Source organism: Apteryx mantelli, chromosome 3 (assembly GCF_036417845.1).
Source record: "Apteryx mantelli isolate bAptMan1 chromosome 3, bAptMan1.hap1, whole genome shotgun sequence".
NCBI classification, from domain to species: domain Eukaryota; kingdom Metazoa; phylum Chordata; class Aves; order Apterygiformes; family Apterygidae; genus Apteryx; species Apteryx mantelli.
The window spans coordinates 20,446,466-20,463,226 of NC_089980.1; the positions used below are offsets into that span (position 1 = coordinate 20,446,466).

General features: G+C 42.4%; 1 protein-coding gene across 1 annotated transcript in view; it reads left to right on the forward strand.

Annotated features, from left to right (window-relative positions):
* The first annotated feature begins 325 nt into the window (after positions 1–325).
* The window catches only part of ANAPC1 (anaphase promoting complex subunit 1), a 42,589-nt gene continuing 26,153 nt past the window's right edge, over positions 326–16,761 (forward strand). The window contains exons 1-18 of the mRNA XM_067292875.1: positions 326–634; positions 2,092–2,253; positions 2,437–2,488; positions 2,671–2,780; positions 3,510–3,592; positions 5,163–5,236; positions 5,384–5,529; positions 6,224–6,444; positions 7,099–7,308; positions 8,435–8,530; positions 8,999–9,089; positions 9,194–9,259; positions 10,125–10,262; positions 11,332–11,472; positions 11,879–11,939; positions 12,566–12,753; positions 13,569–13,643; positions 14,661–14,926. Of these exons, the coding sequence (XP_067148976.1) occupies positions 422–634; positions 2,092–2,253; positions 2,437–2,488; positions 2,671–2,780; positions 3,510–3,592; positions 5,163–5,236; positions 5,384–5,529; positions 6,224–6,444; positions 7,099–7,308; positions 8,435–8,530; positions 8,999–9,089; positions 9,194–9,259; positions 10,125–10,262; positions 11,332–11,472; positions 11,879–11,939; positions 12,566–12,753; positions 13,569–13,643; positions 14,661–14,926 (2,393 nt within the window). The 5' untranslated portion in view covers positions 326–421. The remainder of the gene's footprint in view (positions 635–2,091; positions 2,254–2,436; positions 2,489–2,670; positions 2,781–3,509; positions 3,593–5,162; positions 5,237–5,383; positions 5,530–6,223; positions 6,445–7,098; positions 7,309–8,434; positions 8,531–8,998; positions 9,090–9,193; positions 9,260–10,124; positions 10,263–11,331; positions 11,473–11,878; positions 11,940–12,565; positions 12,754–13,568; positions 13,644–14,660; positions 14,927–16,761) is intronic.

Genomic DNA, 16,761 nt, shown 5'->3' on the forward strand with positions numbered 1-16,761 from the left:
GGCCCCTGGCAGGGCTCAGCTCTGGCCCTGGGGCCTGAGGCCATCGCCCGGGCGGCCCGAGGGCGAAAGCGCACAGCCCCCGGAGCCGGCTGCGGCGCCTCCCCGCCCGACCGCGGGGGGACAGCCCTGCCCCGCCGCGGCGCCATAGCCGCGGAGAAACCCTCCGACGGCCCCGCCGCCCCGCCCGCCATTTCCCTCCCGGCCCCCTCGGCGTTGTCATGGCGCCGCGCCCCGTCCCGCCGCGCCGCGCGGGGTTGTGGGAGCGCCAAGATGGCCGCGCCCATGTGAGGAGAAGCCGCCGCTGCCGCTGCCGCCGCCGCCGGAGCCTGGGCTCGGCCCTGCCAGGGGCCTGCCGGTGTGGGGGGGTGCTTAACCGTGCGCCTCGTCTCCGTTGCAGAAATAATGTTGATATCGGGCCCCCATGTCGGACAAGTGTGAAGAGAGGGCGACGATGATTGCGGCCGGGGACCTGCAGGAGTTCGCCCCTTGCGGCCGCCAGCACTGCCAGCGCCACCCGCACGCCCTGACCCTGCAGCTGCGGCAGCTGCAGCCGGCCTCCGAGCTCTGGTCCTCGGACGGTGCCGCCGGCCTGGTGGGCTCCCTGCAGGAGGTCACCATCCACGAGAAGCGCAGGGTAGCGTGGCGGGCGCGGGGCGGGCGGCTCCGGCAGCCGCCTGCGGGACTACCCTAAAAAAAAAATATATATATATATATATATATGTGTGTGTGTGTATTTATATATATATATATATATATGGGGGGTGGGGGTGGGGCAAGGGGCCGGGGAACCTCTTTCTGCTTTTCGTAGTTTGTCGTGCTCAGGCCGCGGACTCTCCTCTAAACTCTGCCTCTTGTCCGAGCTCTGTCCCCGCGATGCCGAGCTGGGATCGGGCGGCCACAGCTCAGGGAAGAGGTCTTAAGCGGTTGCTGACGGTCCTTCAAAGCAGCACCGGCTAAAAAGAACCCCAACCAACTCAAGCAAACCAGTGAAGTGTTGGGCGTCATCCGCACGGAGAGCGTAAAGCCTCTGCGCGCCCCATTCAGCACGGGTCCGACACCCCTGCGCTCCTCCCAAGGGCGCAGAGGAGCTAGAAAAGGGCCCCCCCCCCCCCCAAGGGGTCTGGGCAGCTGCACCACGAGGAGAGGCTAGGGAGACCGCGACCCCCCGTTTTAAGGGGGAACAGGGAGGAGGGATACAGTGAAGGTTTACAGGATAAGGAGGGTGAATGTAGAGCTGCTGCCCCCCAAATTACATGGTAGTGAGGGAACCGGAGGGGCACCTGCTGAAATTAATGAGAAATTGGTTTAAAGCAGATGCTAGAAACTACTTCTTTACCCACAAAAAAAAGAGAGAACTTATGGAACTAACTGCCACAGAAAGTTGTGGAGGCAGACAGCACCATACAGCTCCAAAAAGGGTTAGACAGCAGGCCCATAAATGGACACTAAATAGAACAGGAAGAGAACAAGCCCTCTAATGCGGTGGTTACGGATAGCAGCGGGATAGAGAGCAAGAAGTGGCCAGGCTCGGGCACTTTCCCTAAATAGCTTTTCTTGCTGATGCTGTTGGAGATGATGGGTAGATGGACCATCGGTCTGACCCCATCGGGTATTGCTTGCAGTCGGTCCTGTTTGTGTTATTCAGAAACAACAGGCTGCTAGCTGGTGCACCGAATCCGTTGTACTTGCTGACAGCAGTGAAGCAGGATGCTCCTGAAGGGTGCTTCTTGGATTTAGCGCTGGAGGCAGAGTGAGAACAGCAGGCACAGCGCTTGCTAATAAAGACTTGTTTTTATTCTTCATCTGTCCCACTATGTCAAATTACTTTCTTCTGGCTTTGACTGTGGGACCTTTTTTCTTTTTTTTAAAAAAAGGGAGGAAGCAGGGAAAAACATCAGGAGTGCAAACCAATGCTTATTCTGCTTTTCAGTAGCTTCCAAAAATCTTAACTTGATTTGGTCAATTTATTTAAAAAGTAAAGTCATCACTTAAAAATGATCATTGAGAAATTATCACCAACCACTGCTTATTAGATTATTGTCCTGCTATTGATTGAATCTTGTAACTTTTCCTAAAATTCTTGGTTTTCAGGAAAGCTGGCAGTTGAGGAAAGGTGTCAGCGCTGTTGGGGAAGAAGTGGACTATGATGAAGAGCTGTATGTGGCCAGCAATATGGTCATTTGGAGCAAAGGAAGTAAAAACCAAGCATCTACTGTTTATAAGGCTTTCACTGTTGACAGTCCTGTCCTACAGGTACGAAAATGTGGAAAGGTAGCAATTGAATGAATGCATGTTAGCTAAAGGATACTAGCTGACCATTTTCAAAAGGTGCTTCAGGGTTCTAAGGTGGGTTTATTTTATGAAATACAGAAAGATCGAATTCAATAGTAACATCAGATTGTTCTTCAGAAATAATTGTATTGTATTTGGCTTTAGGCCTTATGGTGTGACTTCACTATACCCCAGGAAAAATCTGAAAAATCTGAAGGTAAGTTTTATGCTTATTTTAATGCTGAGCAAATACTTCGAATTTAGTTTGCTTGGCACGAGAAGTTTAGTCATCAAGAACTGCTATGTTAAGAACCCCCTTTCCCCCCAGAACAAGTTTATATTTTGTATATAGGAGATATCTAAGGAAATACAGAAACTTCACTGTGTGTTTTTCCCCAGTTTCAGGTAGCAATGAAATAGTAGAGAAATGTATCTGCATATTGCAGAACTCGTGTATAAATGTGCATAGCATAGAGGGAAAGGATTACATTGCTGCTTTACCTTTTCAGGTACGTGCTTTATTTATTTTTTTTTCCCCAAATAAAGTCCATTTATCTGGTTGTAGAGGATATTGGGGTGGGGAGGCATATATGAAGCTATTGTCGGTGACTGCATGAATTCTTCATTCCAGAGGGTGAATGTGACAAAGCTGATTAAAGTGTGACTTTGTAGTTGGGTGTTAGCATACTTCATTCTAGTCCTGCCTATAGCCTACTTGAAAAGAACTGAAAACTCCTGTGGAGTTATCTAAGAATGTTTTGTTATACTGATGTCCTGTACTTTGAGGGTTCTCAGGCATTGTAATGATGGGTCACAGAGCAAGTTTTTTTGATGAAATAACAAAACCTTAGAAGCTTGCCCAAAGGAATGGACCTATGAGAATTGGAGTGTATCAAGAATATTCACCTGATTCATTCTGCTAGCTAAGGTATGGGTGGCAACAGGCTGTGAGATGGAGATTAAACTTAAACTGCTGCAGCCATTTCTACATGATTGCAAGGTCACAGACTTAGACAAGTCTGTTATGTTATCAGATCTGAATAGTAACAGCAGTCAGATGTAGGATGTGGGAAAGCACAGGTATGCCATCCTCATAGTTTGAGAATGGGCTCTGATTTACATTACACTCCTATCAAAAAAAGCCTTAACATCTCACTTTGTTATAAGAAGATATTCAGACATGCAATGTAGTAAGAACTTGATTTATTTGTCATAAATATGTTTTTAATTTTTTATAGGTGGCAAATGTCTGGCCAACAAAATATGGTTTGTTATTTGAGCGCAGTAGTTCTTCACATGAAATGCCTCCAAGTCCACCCAGGTATGTAGTTAGTGGCTTTTGACTGTTTCATTATAGACTGTTTGCTACTCTAATGTATGAGTGCAAGAGCTGAAGAGCGATAATGAAAGGGTCCGTGTGATTCTCAGGGACAAGTGAACTTAGAAGTTGGGTGAAACATCATGAACTTGCAGGAGGGGGCTGTATACTAACAGCCATAACTCTGTATCTGATATTATGTTGTCTTAAGAACTAGTTGGGAGTGATGATCCTGGGAACAGGGTATGGGAGGCAGGTAGGGTATTACTAACCCAATTTCATTACGGTTTGTCCTGGAATTAGTTCCAGGCTGTGAATTTGATGGTTCATTGAGGGACTGTTGTGGAGAAATTGTTTTCTCTCGGCTGCAAAATGCTTTGAATAGATAGAGCATCCCTCCCTGATGTCAGCTGTCTCCGCTGCCCAGTCTCCTCCACATATTTGGTTAGGGTTGCAGACCCTGTGCTTCATGGCTGGACATACAGCCGAGAGACAGAATAAAGAGTTGGTTGGTATGCTGATGAGCAGCCTGAATATCTGTTTGCTCTCTCTTGGACTTTGTGTCCATCCTAGGCACTGTGATTCTCTAGTCCTTGGAAAAGTTGGGATTAAAAGTAGAGATCTTCAAAATGTTCAAGAGGGGATCACCTGAAAAATCTTTGCTCAAGCTAACTGAAGTGGGTATTCCATTTTAATTTTAGTACCAGCTTAAATGTTAGCTTAGATGGCCTATTCAGTGTGTGGGTATGGTGCATTCTCCACGTCTTATCAGTGGGGATAGTGAAGTGTCCTGGTCCAGTTAAGAACTGAGTTAGGCAAAGAATTGGGAAACCTGCTCCATTGGATCTGAACCCCTGGCCATGGCTCAGGATCTTCCAGCCTGCTACCCCATGTTTTATTTCTGGTGGCTAGCAGTTGGCTACCTGCCTGCACTGGACCTCTTTGTGGTCCAATAAAGAGTAAAGTTGCACCAGTCCCAGGCTTTCCTGCTCTCTGGTGCTTTGCAAAAATCCTGGTTGACTGTACTCAATCTGGCCTTCCACAAAAATTCCCCTTTTGCTCCTGCCACCATCAATGGTTGGCTTGATTGCTACCCTGTGTTAGATGAAAAATTACCTCAGGGATGTCTGCTGGACTGGGACCCTGGGGAGCTGTGGAACCCAAGCTCTTCAGTCGAGTCAGGGTTAGAAGAACTTTCTCCTCTTCCTACTACTGTATCACCTTTTTTCCCAGGCCTCAGAGAATCATCGTAACTCAGCTGGTGCTAGCTCTGTTCATTTGGGCCAGCCAAAGTCTCTCATGTGGCCAGCAGGTGGGGTCATTCTCCAGTGCTGTGAGAAGACACGAACCAAGACCAAGTCATCCTGTTTGATATACCACTCTTTGACTTATTCAATGAATCCAGCAAGCTCCCGTTAATGTAATATATGTCTCTGTGTTAGATTTCAGGTTCTGACTTTGTTAAGGTCTGAGGAGCTGTTTTGGAATCACAGCAGATGTACCAGCTACAAGAGAGAGCAACTACACTTTGTAAAATTTGTTTTTGAACATATTTTCTTCTGTTTATTTCCAGAGAACCTTTGCCTACTATGTTCAGCATGCTACATCCATTAGATGAGATAACGCCTCTTGTCTGCAAGTCTGGAGGTAGGTTTACATCTTTAGATGTGTCACTTGGAGTCCATCAGTGTGGCAGAGGGTATGAAAAATGCCAGCCCTGTAATTGATAATGCTGCTACAGAAATGATCCTATTGCCTTAATTGAAATTAACCTGATCACTGTGTCTTTATCAGGTGTGTTTGGCTCTGCCAGAGTGCAGTATGTTGCTGATTACACCTTGAGGATTGTATTTCTCAATGCTGAACCTTCCATCATGATGACGTATGATACTGTTCAGAGTTTACACACTGTTTGGGCTCTTCGTAGAGTAAAGCCAGAGGTACAAATTTATTGTTGACTAAACATCATTATTGAAAAACTTTAGTGTGTTTATACGCCCTTATGCATGTGTCTGTCAAAGTGCCTGATATTTGTGATTTATTTCATATAATAGGGTAAGATGTTAAAAAAGCAGATTCTTTCATGTGTTTGCCTGTATCACAGTCGGAGGATCAAGTTTCCCAATCGCTTATTGATACTAAATGCAAAGTTATAACTTGCGCAGTGGTGATAGTCATGCAGGATGCTGTGCTTATCATGATGTTACTTGCATGATACCAGAAGGTTTGGATTCTGCTTAAGCAGTTTTCTTCTCCAAGAAAAGCAATGACTTACTGCCCTGAAAACCAGAGGAGTAATTTCTCTGACTGTGAGGGAGAAGACATGGTTGGAAGGAGTAACTTCTACCTATGCATAAAAGGAAATAGCTTGAATAATCCCACCTCTTCTTCCATATGCCTCACGTGCACTGAGTGCAAGGCAGTAAGACTGCTCCCTGGCATGTTTGCATGGACTCAGTGAGGAGTCTTAGTTTAAAGTAGTCTGAAATTAGAGCAGAAGATTGAACAGCTCTGGCAGCAGCTTGGTCCGAAGACGTAGCATCTACTTGTTGAAAGAAGCTGTTTGAGTGTCTTCCTGGCTGTGTTGTTGCTTGTATGTTGTTTGTGCACAGAGCACTCTGTTTTCTCTCCCAGGAGCAGAACACAGTGCTGAAGTTTGCCGAACAGATGGGCACGCCGCAGCATGTGGCCACCAGCAGCTCTTTGACCGCTCATCTCAGGAGCCTTTCAAAAGGCGACTCTCCTGTGGCTTCCCCTTTCCAGAACTACTCGTCTATTCACAGCCAGAGCAGATCCGTGTCATCACCCAGCATGCAGTCCCGCTCACCATCTATCTCCAACATGGCTGCTTTGAGGTGAGTGCTGAACATACTGTGAAGACAGACAATGCCAAAAGAATAGGAGCTATAGAATAGGCGGTACACCTTGTATTGCTGTCTTTTTCTCTGGTCTTACAGTTCTCTTCGTCTGAGGTGTATGTGCCTCCATTCTCACAGCACCTGAAAGCCTCCTGGGGATGCTCTTGTGAGCCGAGTGTGTTATTGTCCCCACAGTACAAGAGGGTAACTGGTGTGCGTTAGCCAGAGAGACTGTCCTCTGGTCACACAGCCGGTCAGTAGGGCAGTTGGGAATTATCTGCAGGTCTTTAGAGTCCCAGGAGAGTTTTCAGTTAGTATTTTTGAAACAAATTGTATTTAGAAGGAACAGGTGGGGGTGGATTTTTCACAGAATGGCCCGCACAACTAAAATGTTGGTTTTCTTTCTGTTGAAATCTCATCTATTGGATTCAGACAGAGATGTTTGGAACTGAATTAGAGAATTGTTTTCCTATGCCAGGGTGTATTGCTAAAGGAGGCTAATACTGAACTAGCTACTTTCTTGGGTTTGGGTGAGGGGGTTGCTTTGTTTTCAAATTCTCTGCCACTGTATGAGCTCCCAAGCTTAACAGGAATTCTGTAAGTGCTTTTGTAAGTCCACATTTCAGTAGTGTTTTATGTCTTGGTTTGCAGCCGCTCTCACTCCCCTGCCCTGGGAGTGCACTCTTTCTCAGGAGTGCAGAGGTTCAACTTTTCCAGTAACGCTCAGTCACCGAAGAGGCACAGTATTACCCATTCTCCAAACAGCACTTCCAGTGATTCCTTCCTTATACCAGAAACTGAACCAATTGTTCCAGAGCTGTGTATAGATCATCTGTGGACAGAAACCATCACAAACATGAGGTTAGGTGCTTGTGTTTGGATTTCAGAGGTTCTGGATTTCCACTGGGGAAAAAATAAATTAAAATGACAGCCTGTTTTGATGTATGCTTTTTGCAAATGGTGCCTTCTTAAAATGGATGAGTGGACTTGTACTTCCAAGTCTCTTTTTGTTTTTTTGTTTTTTTTTTTTTTTGTTTGTTTGTTTGTTTTTAAATGATGCTCACAAAGTGCCTAGCTCTGCTTTGAAAAGGGGATTAGGCACTGGGAACAGTTTTACTTGTTGTGTTACTCTGGCTCATGGCCCTCTGTGCTGGAGAGTGATTTCGTGAGGTATCTCAAGCAAAGTAGGTTCAAACCTGATCATTGCTTTGGGTTTTTGTAATCTTTTAGGTGGAGTGCCTTTTTCTCCATCACCACCAAAAGGGGTGTAGTGCACATAAGGGCTTTGTCTTATTTCTGACTGAGTTAAAACGTATCTCTAGAGCTGTAGAAGGTTCCTGTTTCCATTTGATCCAGCACAAGGAGGGGAGACAGAGAAACACCCTATAAATAGGGATTATACCCCTCTTTCTGCATGTCTGTTGGGGGAAGCTCATTCTAATTGTCAGAAAAGGAAGTGCAGCTTGAGGCCGGGGAGAGCCACCGACTGCCTCTGTGTTAGACTTACCTTTTTTGTTTGTATCAGACCGTAACTGTAACTTTGTATTTGCTCAAGTTCCTTAGCTGTTGTCTGTGCCAGTGTCAGTCTGCAGCATTGAATGTGAGATGGCTGATAGCGGCATATCTAGCAGTGAACTGTTCTGGTGTGCTGTGCAGATAACGCAGCTTTCAGTGGGCACGGCTGCCTCCAAGGAAGTATGACCATGGGTGGAATGCCAAACTGAAGCATAAAACTTAAGATTTAACTAGAGAATAAAGCCAATTAGCATGTGCTGTGCACACCAAAAAGTAGGGAATATGAAGACTGGGATGCTGGAAAACTAGTTTCTAGAGTAATGGCTGAAACAGACTGGCACATTCTGGCCACTTGATGCGCTGCTAACTGAAGTTCAGTGTGGCCCAACAGTTTATTGGACATCATGTTTTCCTCCATTAACATTTTTATAGTGGACCAAACACTCTGCTGATCACTGTGTCTTATTTACAGAGAGAAGAATTCCCAAGCATCAAAAGTGTTTATTACCACTGACCTCTGTGGGCAAAAGTTCTTGTGCTTTTTAGTGGAATCCCAGCTCCAGCTGCGGTGAGCATTCCCATGCATATCTTGGGGACAGCTGAACAAAGGGGAGCACTCTTAAAAATTACTAGCTAGATATGGGTTTTAACATACATATTCCCCCAGCTAGTGGAATCTGTAATGATAACATAAGGTACATCAGTCTGACTGTCATAAGACGTGTTTATAACCACAGTAGCATAGACAGTTTGGACTGAAATTGCAAGACAGCATTTGCTGTACTTTGAATGGTATTCTTATTTATTTCCAACTTTACCCTGTAGAAGTCCATTGGGGATTTTAATTAGACTACCAGAGTAAAAGTAAGTTGATTAGCAGGGCAAAACAAGCAAAGAAAGGAGGAAGGAACCAGCTATACCACAATAAAAGTAACTGCAACATGCAACACAGCTTTAATTTTCTGTCTTCTTTCTATAAGACCAGATAGAAGAACAGTCCTTTTATATGTTTCCTGTTGTTTTCTCAAATCTTTAGCTGTGTGAAATTTCAGGAGAGTAACGATAAGTCACAGTTGATCTTTGGTTCTGTCACCAATATTCAAGCAAAGGATGCAGCTCCAGTGCAGGTAGGTACCACTGTGGAGTATCTTTCTGCTTGTCACTTTTGTCATCTAATTGTCATCTTTTTACTTAAACACGAGGAGCTGAATATGATGCTTGATTCTTACAGGGCATTGATACTTTGCTGGTTCTGGAAGGCAGCGGAAATCTAGTGCTATATTCTGGAGTGGTTCGGGTAAGTAACTGAATATACTCACAATTTTTCTGTCCCAAAATAAGTGTTTGAATCTTTGGTTACAAACTGGGCTGTGCAACGGGATGCTGGGTGCATCATACCTCATGAGGTTTCATTTTAAGCTACTGTAGAATGCTTCTCACTTGTGACTTACTTAGGAAGGTGGATGTGCCCTTGTATCAAGTGCAATTCATGTGCAGTGCTGGAAACACAGTTCTGAAGAATCATTGGCACCTTGTGGTACAATTAAATAATCCCTTGAGCTTGTTTTCTGTAGTAGCAAAAGATTAAAGTAATAAAATGCTTTTAAAAAAAGAAAATTTCAAGAATATTGAAAGTAAGGGTATCTCCTAAACTAAAAGTTTTCAAACTTCACTGTGGCAGGCCAGAAAGTTTTAGATGTCAAATTATCTTGCTTTACAAAGGGTTGTTATTAGGATGGGCGCAATGAAATCAAAATAATTAAAATTGTTTCTTTTAATTGTAGAGAGATGTACTGTGCTCCTTCTCTGTATACAGAAAACTTGGACACTGGAATTTGTACTTTTTGTTTGTTTTTTTTTTTTATGCCCTTTGAAAATAGGGCTTTCTCAGTGAAACCCTGCCAGAACTCTTAGTGGAAGTAGACCTGTGGCAATAATGACCTATATGGTACTTTTCCAGTGTGTTGTCATCTGAAGAAAGGAAGTAACTTAGGCAATTTTTAATCTCATCTTTAGAGGCTTTAGTTTCCATATATATCCACTTTCCTTAAAACGTTTCCTTTAAGATGTTAAAAACTGAAAGTGTCCGTATCTATAAGCAAGCTGTTGGAAAAAGTCATGAAAACCAGCTATATCTTTTCCTATATATTCTACACAAAAAGGTGGGAAAGGTTTTTATTCCTGGACTGCCTGCTCCATCCCTGACCATGTCCAACCAAATGCCTCGGCCAAGTACTCCTTTGGATAGTATCAGCACTCCATCCAAGCCTTTGAATAAGCATCTGGGGCCCCTAGAAGAGGTAAGGAAAAAAAAGTCCTGATTTGAAGAGAGTTTAGTTGTAGCAGCTTTGACGCAACTTGCCAAGTAACTGGAAACTTATTTGCCAGAACATATTCTTTTGTGAATATAAATTTCATGAATATTCTGTTACTCTTATGGAGAGAGATTTGTCTCAGTTGTAGTGGAAATGGTATTAATTGTTAGTATATTCTATTTGGGAGTGGTTTGTAGTTAAAAATGAATAGTTCTACATAAAAGCTTCCCCATAAACATTTCAGAGCGTGTAATAATGAAGCTTTCAAACACTCTGAGATATACCTGTTTCTTAACTGCATGAAATCTGAAGACAGATATATGGACTGTCTTGCAGAGGGGTCTCCAGTCCCTTCTCATTGCTTAATAGAGGACAAATGTTGGTGGAGAGAGAACCTGTAGGTGTTTTGCCAGAGAAAGTCTGTGTTACTTTGAACCTTGCCTCACTGTTGTGAAGACTCCTTAAAACTCTGCTTCTCTTATCAGTGGCTCATCAAACCCTGTGGCTTTTCTTTTTTCCACCTTAGTTTTGACGCTGCATATCCACAGTCTCCATCCAGGGCTACCCCAGACCCTTATTCCACTGCCCTGTTTAGCCTGGATGTGTTGACACGTTAGGATAAATGAATGTGTAGTGTGGTGGCTGGGGACTAAGCTGGGCATGTGATGGAAAGTCTAACCTTGTGCTGCTCAAAATATTTGAATAGTTGACAGAGTAAATTGAAAAGGCGCTTGAACCTGTTTGTTTAATGTCTGTCTGGCAATTAAAAGATGGGCATTTCTTCTTCAACTGATTTTTTTAAAAAACTTCTGAGGATATCTTCTTGAGCTAAACTTTTTTTTATTTCTTCTCCAATATAGCCCCTGAATAAACCAGGGGTTAACCTGCGTATATTTAGTGCTGCCCTTTTTTGATTTTATAAAATTTCTGAGATAGAAATTTGAAAGACAGTTGTTTTCAAAATGCTAACTAGTACATTAAAAATGGTAATTTTAGCACTCTTTTGCTCAGATCCTCTTAACCATAGTAAGACAATCATTTTGTCACTTTGCAGGGTGTGCTGTTGTCACCAGTTCCAGAGCTAAGGGATTCTTCCAAACTTCATGACTCATCTTACATTGAGGACTGTACTTTTCAGCAGCTTGGGACTTTCATTCATGCTCTGAGAGATCCTGTCCACAACAGAGTAACTTTGGTAGGTGTTCTCTTGTAGGCTGAGTCACTGCTTTGTTATCAAAGCAAAATGAGGGTCAAATTTACTTCTGCTGTATAGTGACATGTTGCTGACAGCTCCTGAGCCACAGTGAAATATCACACCTGCATTGGTGCTTCCACGTTTTTCTCTCTGCAGCGTACCGTAGAATTCACTGAAGTTAATTGGCTCATTCAAGTGATGCAGTTCAAGAACCATTTTAAGTGTTTCATAGAGCTAGCATCCAAGGTTGCAGGTCTTCAGTGTAGCAAATAGTCAAGTGTTAGGAATAGGCTTAATGTGTAAATGAGTTCCGTGTTGATGGAAAAGGGCACTGTTTTTACTTGAAGATGCATTTTATGATTCAGCACTTACCTTTCTTTCTTTTTTGTGTGTGTTTTTTTTGTAGGAACTCAGTAATAATACGATGGTTCGGATTACGATTCCTGAAATTGCCACTTCAGAATTAGGTATGAATCAGCATCCATCACAGGAAATATGTTCCATGATTTTTGAGAGAGATCTTTTTTTAAGGCAGTAGTTTATGCATTGCTTAGACTATAATGATTCAGTACTTTGTATTCCAAGCTCCATTAACTTACCCTCTAGAACTGCTACTACTTATTTAGGTGTGTTCTGCTGCTTTCTTAGTGTCTCACCAGCTGGACTCTCAATTTCCTTTGTTCTTTAGGTAGCGCTGTTCTCTGCTGTTGTGTATATTATAGCTTGAGTAAGGTTTGAGATGTCAGTTCAGACACATGGTAGTTTCAGGAGTGAGCTGAAAGGGTGGGGTGGTTTGTTTGTTTGTTTGTTTGTTTTGCTTAAATGACGTTTTCTGTGGACCAGAGATGAAAGAGCAGCAACGTTTAGAACAGCAAAATAAATTTTCCTTTTGCGTGGTGAATTAGATGGTCTGTGCTCAGCCTGAACTAAATGAACAGCTGACAGAGGTTGTGTGGTGTGGCTTGTCTTGAAAGAGTTTCCAGAAAGTTAAAATAGGTCCAAAAGCTGTAGAGATTTCCAACAGTGATGGGAAGAGTAGTACCAGGAAGTAACATGCAAAATATGTCTGTTTTTTTTTTTTTTTTCCTAACAGTGAAAAGATGTCTGCAAGGGCTCAAATCTATCCTGCCCAAGGAGATAGCTGTACAGATGCTTGTCAAATGGTACAATGCTTATAATGCTCCAGGAGGACCAAGCTATCACTCAGAATGGAATTTATTTGTAACATGTCTCATGAATATGATGGGTTACAATACAGAGAGATTAGCTTGGACACGAAATGTAAGCAAGCTCATAAGTTCGATTTGCTAGCTTATATTAATACTATTGATAATTCTTCAAGGTTCAAAATATTTAGAGAAACATTCAAAGTCAGAAATAGTGTGTATCCTTTGTTAAATAACAAGATGCCACTGAATCAGTTCCATGTTTTTAAATTTCAGGTATACATTTTAAGCTGTATTTATCATATATTTATAATGTACTTACCACCAACTGTTTTGGTCTAATAAAAATTAATTATGAAGACTTTATTCCATTTCATTACTGACAGTATTACATTAAAGGTTTGATTCAACAAATCCATATTAAGCTTAATTTGACTGGAAGCACAGGTCATAGTTCAGGTTGCTGTTACCCAAGGAGGGTTTTCCATGCAGTTTTTGAATTACAGCTTTTAAAGTTCTATTTTTTGCAACTGTTTTACTGAATGTATTTGCAGTTTTCTGTGAGTTTCCTGCTAGCAAATTTGTTTGCAATAGTTACAGAAAACAAACCACATAGATATGTGGATAGCAATGAAAGCAATTAAAATATACCTCCATCACTAGCGCTAACTCATCCACAATATTTCTTCTAGCCTAATAAATATCAGATGTTAGGCAGCTATGAAATCTGCGCACCATACATTAGGCTAATTAGCTGTGAATAGAAAAATGCAATTGTAGTATAAGTTTTACGTGAAAGCAGAATATAAGAATACTAATGCAATGTCATGTAATGCTTAGTTTGAATTCAGATATTGTGATTGTTGATTCAGTTATGCAACCATGCAAATTCTAGTATTGAACTGTTTTTGGTCTTTTTGTTTCTTGCAGCTTGATTTTGAGGGATCACTTTCGCCAGTTATTGCTCCAAAGAAGGCAAGGCCATCAGAAACGGGGTCAGATGAAGTAAGAAATTGTTCTGTTTTACAAATAAGAGTCTGCTTTTTGTTTAATAAAATAGCCAAGCCAGAGGAAATGCCATTTGAGTGGCACATTTCATCTGAGCTCATCTGAGATTACAAGCCTTTGGAGGAAAAAAAGTTATGTTGCCTTATGCAGTGGCTGGTATCATGTGCTCTTTCTTGTCAGGGCCTTACTGTCAGAGAAGTAAGTTGTACTCAGGAATGGTCTATTATGAATTACACAGCAACCCTAGGTAGTCTCCTGACAATGTCAAATCTCTCCTAGATGCTTTATCCCTTTAAAATAAAGTTGGCTCACTCTCCTGGCCACTCAGCACCTTTAGCACGTTAGGAGCATCAAATTACATACTTAACTGGATGCATTGATTCTTACAGAATTTAGTGGAGTGTTCAAGACTGATTCACTGGGTTTTGCATAGATAGAAATAGGATGTTTTTGTATAGTCAAACAGTAAAGTGGATGAAGCTTAGAATCATTCCAAGATACCTTGCACAAGAGGCTTGCAAACTATGGGGCTCCAATCATGCCATTAACTTTTTGCGGGTGGACAGCTCAGTGAGCCCATGGGGTTACAGATCATTATCTGCATGAAACGTAGGTCAGGATCTAATGCCTGATGTGCTATGGCAGGGAAGGTACAATAAAGACTGGGAGTGCTGGGTGAATTGTACAAATACTCAATCAAGACTCATGCACAGAATAGTGCTGCAAAGAAGGCCCTCTAAATCTGTTTGCATTCATCTTGTTCCCTTAAATCTAAGGTTTTGTTGATTCTTTTAGGCACTACAGCAAAAAAAAACCCAAAAAACCACTTGAGTCTCTGTCCTCTGTAGCTTGCAGGGTTTGTGATACTCATGCACATTTGCCACAGAACAATCACATTGATATTAGTTTTGTGTAGGGCAAAACCTCCTCTCTAAAAATGCTTTGGAGTTATCTGGCTGGAAGGTTATGCTTAGTATGGAACCTGTGCCTCTTCTTCCTCTTTTTTTGGTCTAGGACTGGGAATATCTCTTGAACTCAGATTACCATAGGAATTTTGAGTCTCATCCTGTAGCCAAAGCTTTGCGACTGGAACCTCTGGAAATTTCACCTCCAAAGGACGACTTTTCACAGAGCCTTAGCTTGGATTCCTCAACCCTCCTTTTCACCCACATTCCTGCTATTTTCTTTGTTCTTCATCTGATCTATGAGGAGCTTAAACTCAACAGTCTAATGGGAGAAGGAATTCGTTCACTTGTTGTTCTTCTGGTTCAGCTGGCCAGGTATGTCTAACTGACAAATCACAGAAAATACCTATTGTGTATCGTCTTTTGATGAGGGAGGTGTATTATTTTTATGGGGAATTTGTGGATTACCTTCAAAGGGGAACTGACTTTCCATGTATTTGAAGAAAATGAATATTCAGAAACTTCCATACTTAGAGATGTTTGCTGTAGCAAATCCCTTATACAGTTCTTACCACTTCCTGTCATCAGCGTGATTCACAAATACTAGTTCTTGGTAGATGGCTCTTATCCCTGTCTGGCACAAGTAAAGGAGCCTGCGGAAGAGCGCTCAACAAACTTTCTAGACCAGAGAGTGTGGAGAACCCTGCTGCAGGCAGAAGTAGAATTAGCATAGACGTTCTTGGCTTCCAGTCTCTGCATTTAGTGATTTCACGCATTTTTTTATCTGTAAACCATGAGAGTTAAAACACCTACAGCCCATCATCTAGCAGTCTTCTGGTAAGATTTAGGTCATAATGAGAAACTGGGATATTTTTGTATCGTTAGGCTTGGGCAAACTGGAGAGACTGCTCTGACAACAGTGGTAATGCTAGGCCCCAGTATACAGCTTGGGGGCAACTTATCGCTGTGGGGGAATAACTGAATATTGAGACCCAGGACTTCTTGTTCTGTGGCCAGCATTACTTCAGGAGGCTAAAGAGCCAGCTACAGAGCTTCTTTGGGAAGCATAGCTGAGTTTGGGGTGAACAGGAGGCTGGGGCATTAACAGAGGCCTCAGCTTTGCCATGGGGGAGTGGTAAAGAGATCTAATGCTTCAGTTCTCTCTCCAGACTTCTTGATTTCAACTCTTAGGTGCTGAATAAAATTGTAATCCTGTGCTTCAGAAACTACCTAAGTAATATCTTGAATAATTGAGGATTCTCTGAGAATCCATGGAATGGTACTCTTGTTATATTAGATTATCCTTCCTCTATTAACGGCCTCCTTCTTTATTCATATTTTACTTAATAAAACTTAAGAAGGTTAAATGTAGTTACTGTTTTTAAAAGAGAGAAAAGGAAGAGATGGGGAATTACAGTCTAGACCCTCAGTTTTTTCTTAGCACTGTACCCTCAGATTCAAAGACAAACAAGCAACGTGATGAAGCTGATAGTTTGTATTGGCTGTTGTCTTTCAGCCTCTTGAGATTCTGTGCTGTAACTCTTTGGGAAGTTAAAAGCAGGGTCTTATGTTAGATAAGAGACTGATGTATTTGAGTGGAACCTACTTTGTCACATTGCCTCTCTGGGCTTTGTCTGCTGCATTGTCTCAGCTCAGCTCATGAGATCAGCTGCTTCCCAAATATTTTTCCCCATGTGTCTTCCGTGGTACACATGGGTTCTTGTGTCTTCCTCTGTGCCAATGGCTGCATCTTCATGTGTCTGTTCCACAGCTGCCTTCAAGTTTTATTATATCTGTATACATGAAGTATAGATACAGATATACATATAAATAAAAGACCCAGTATCATCTCCCCAAATGGTATTTGTTATTGCTACCAAAATATCCCTATGGCAACAGATTCTTCCCCAGTAGCACCGATGGCTGGTTGGATGTTTCTCAGAAGTGGCATCTAGTCCCTAACGCTGAAAGCATTGCCCTGTTCTTTATTCTGTCATGCCAGTGAGAAGCAAGTCTACAATGAAGGATTGCATCGTTCTTTTGAAGTTGCCAACTTCCTAGCCTTTTGTATGTATGCATGTCTTGCAGATAACCAAATGTATTGCTAGCTTTAAAATTTTTCCCAGTAAAATTTTGGGAAAACTGTAGCGACAGGCCTCACCACTGGTGGTGGAGGTGTGGGACAAAGCAGACCAAATGAATAATTGGAG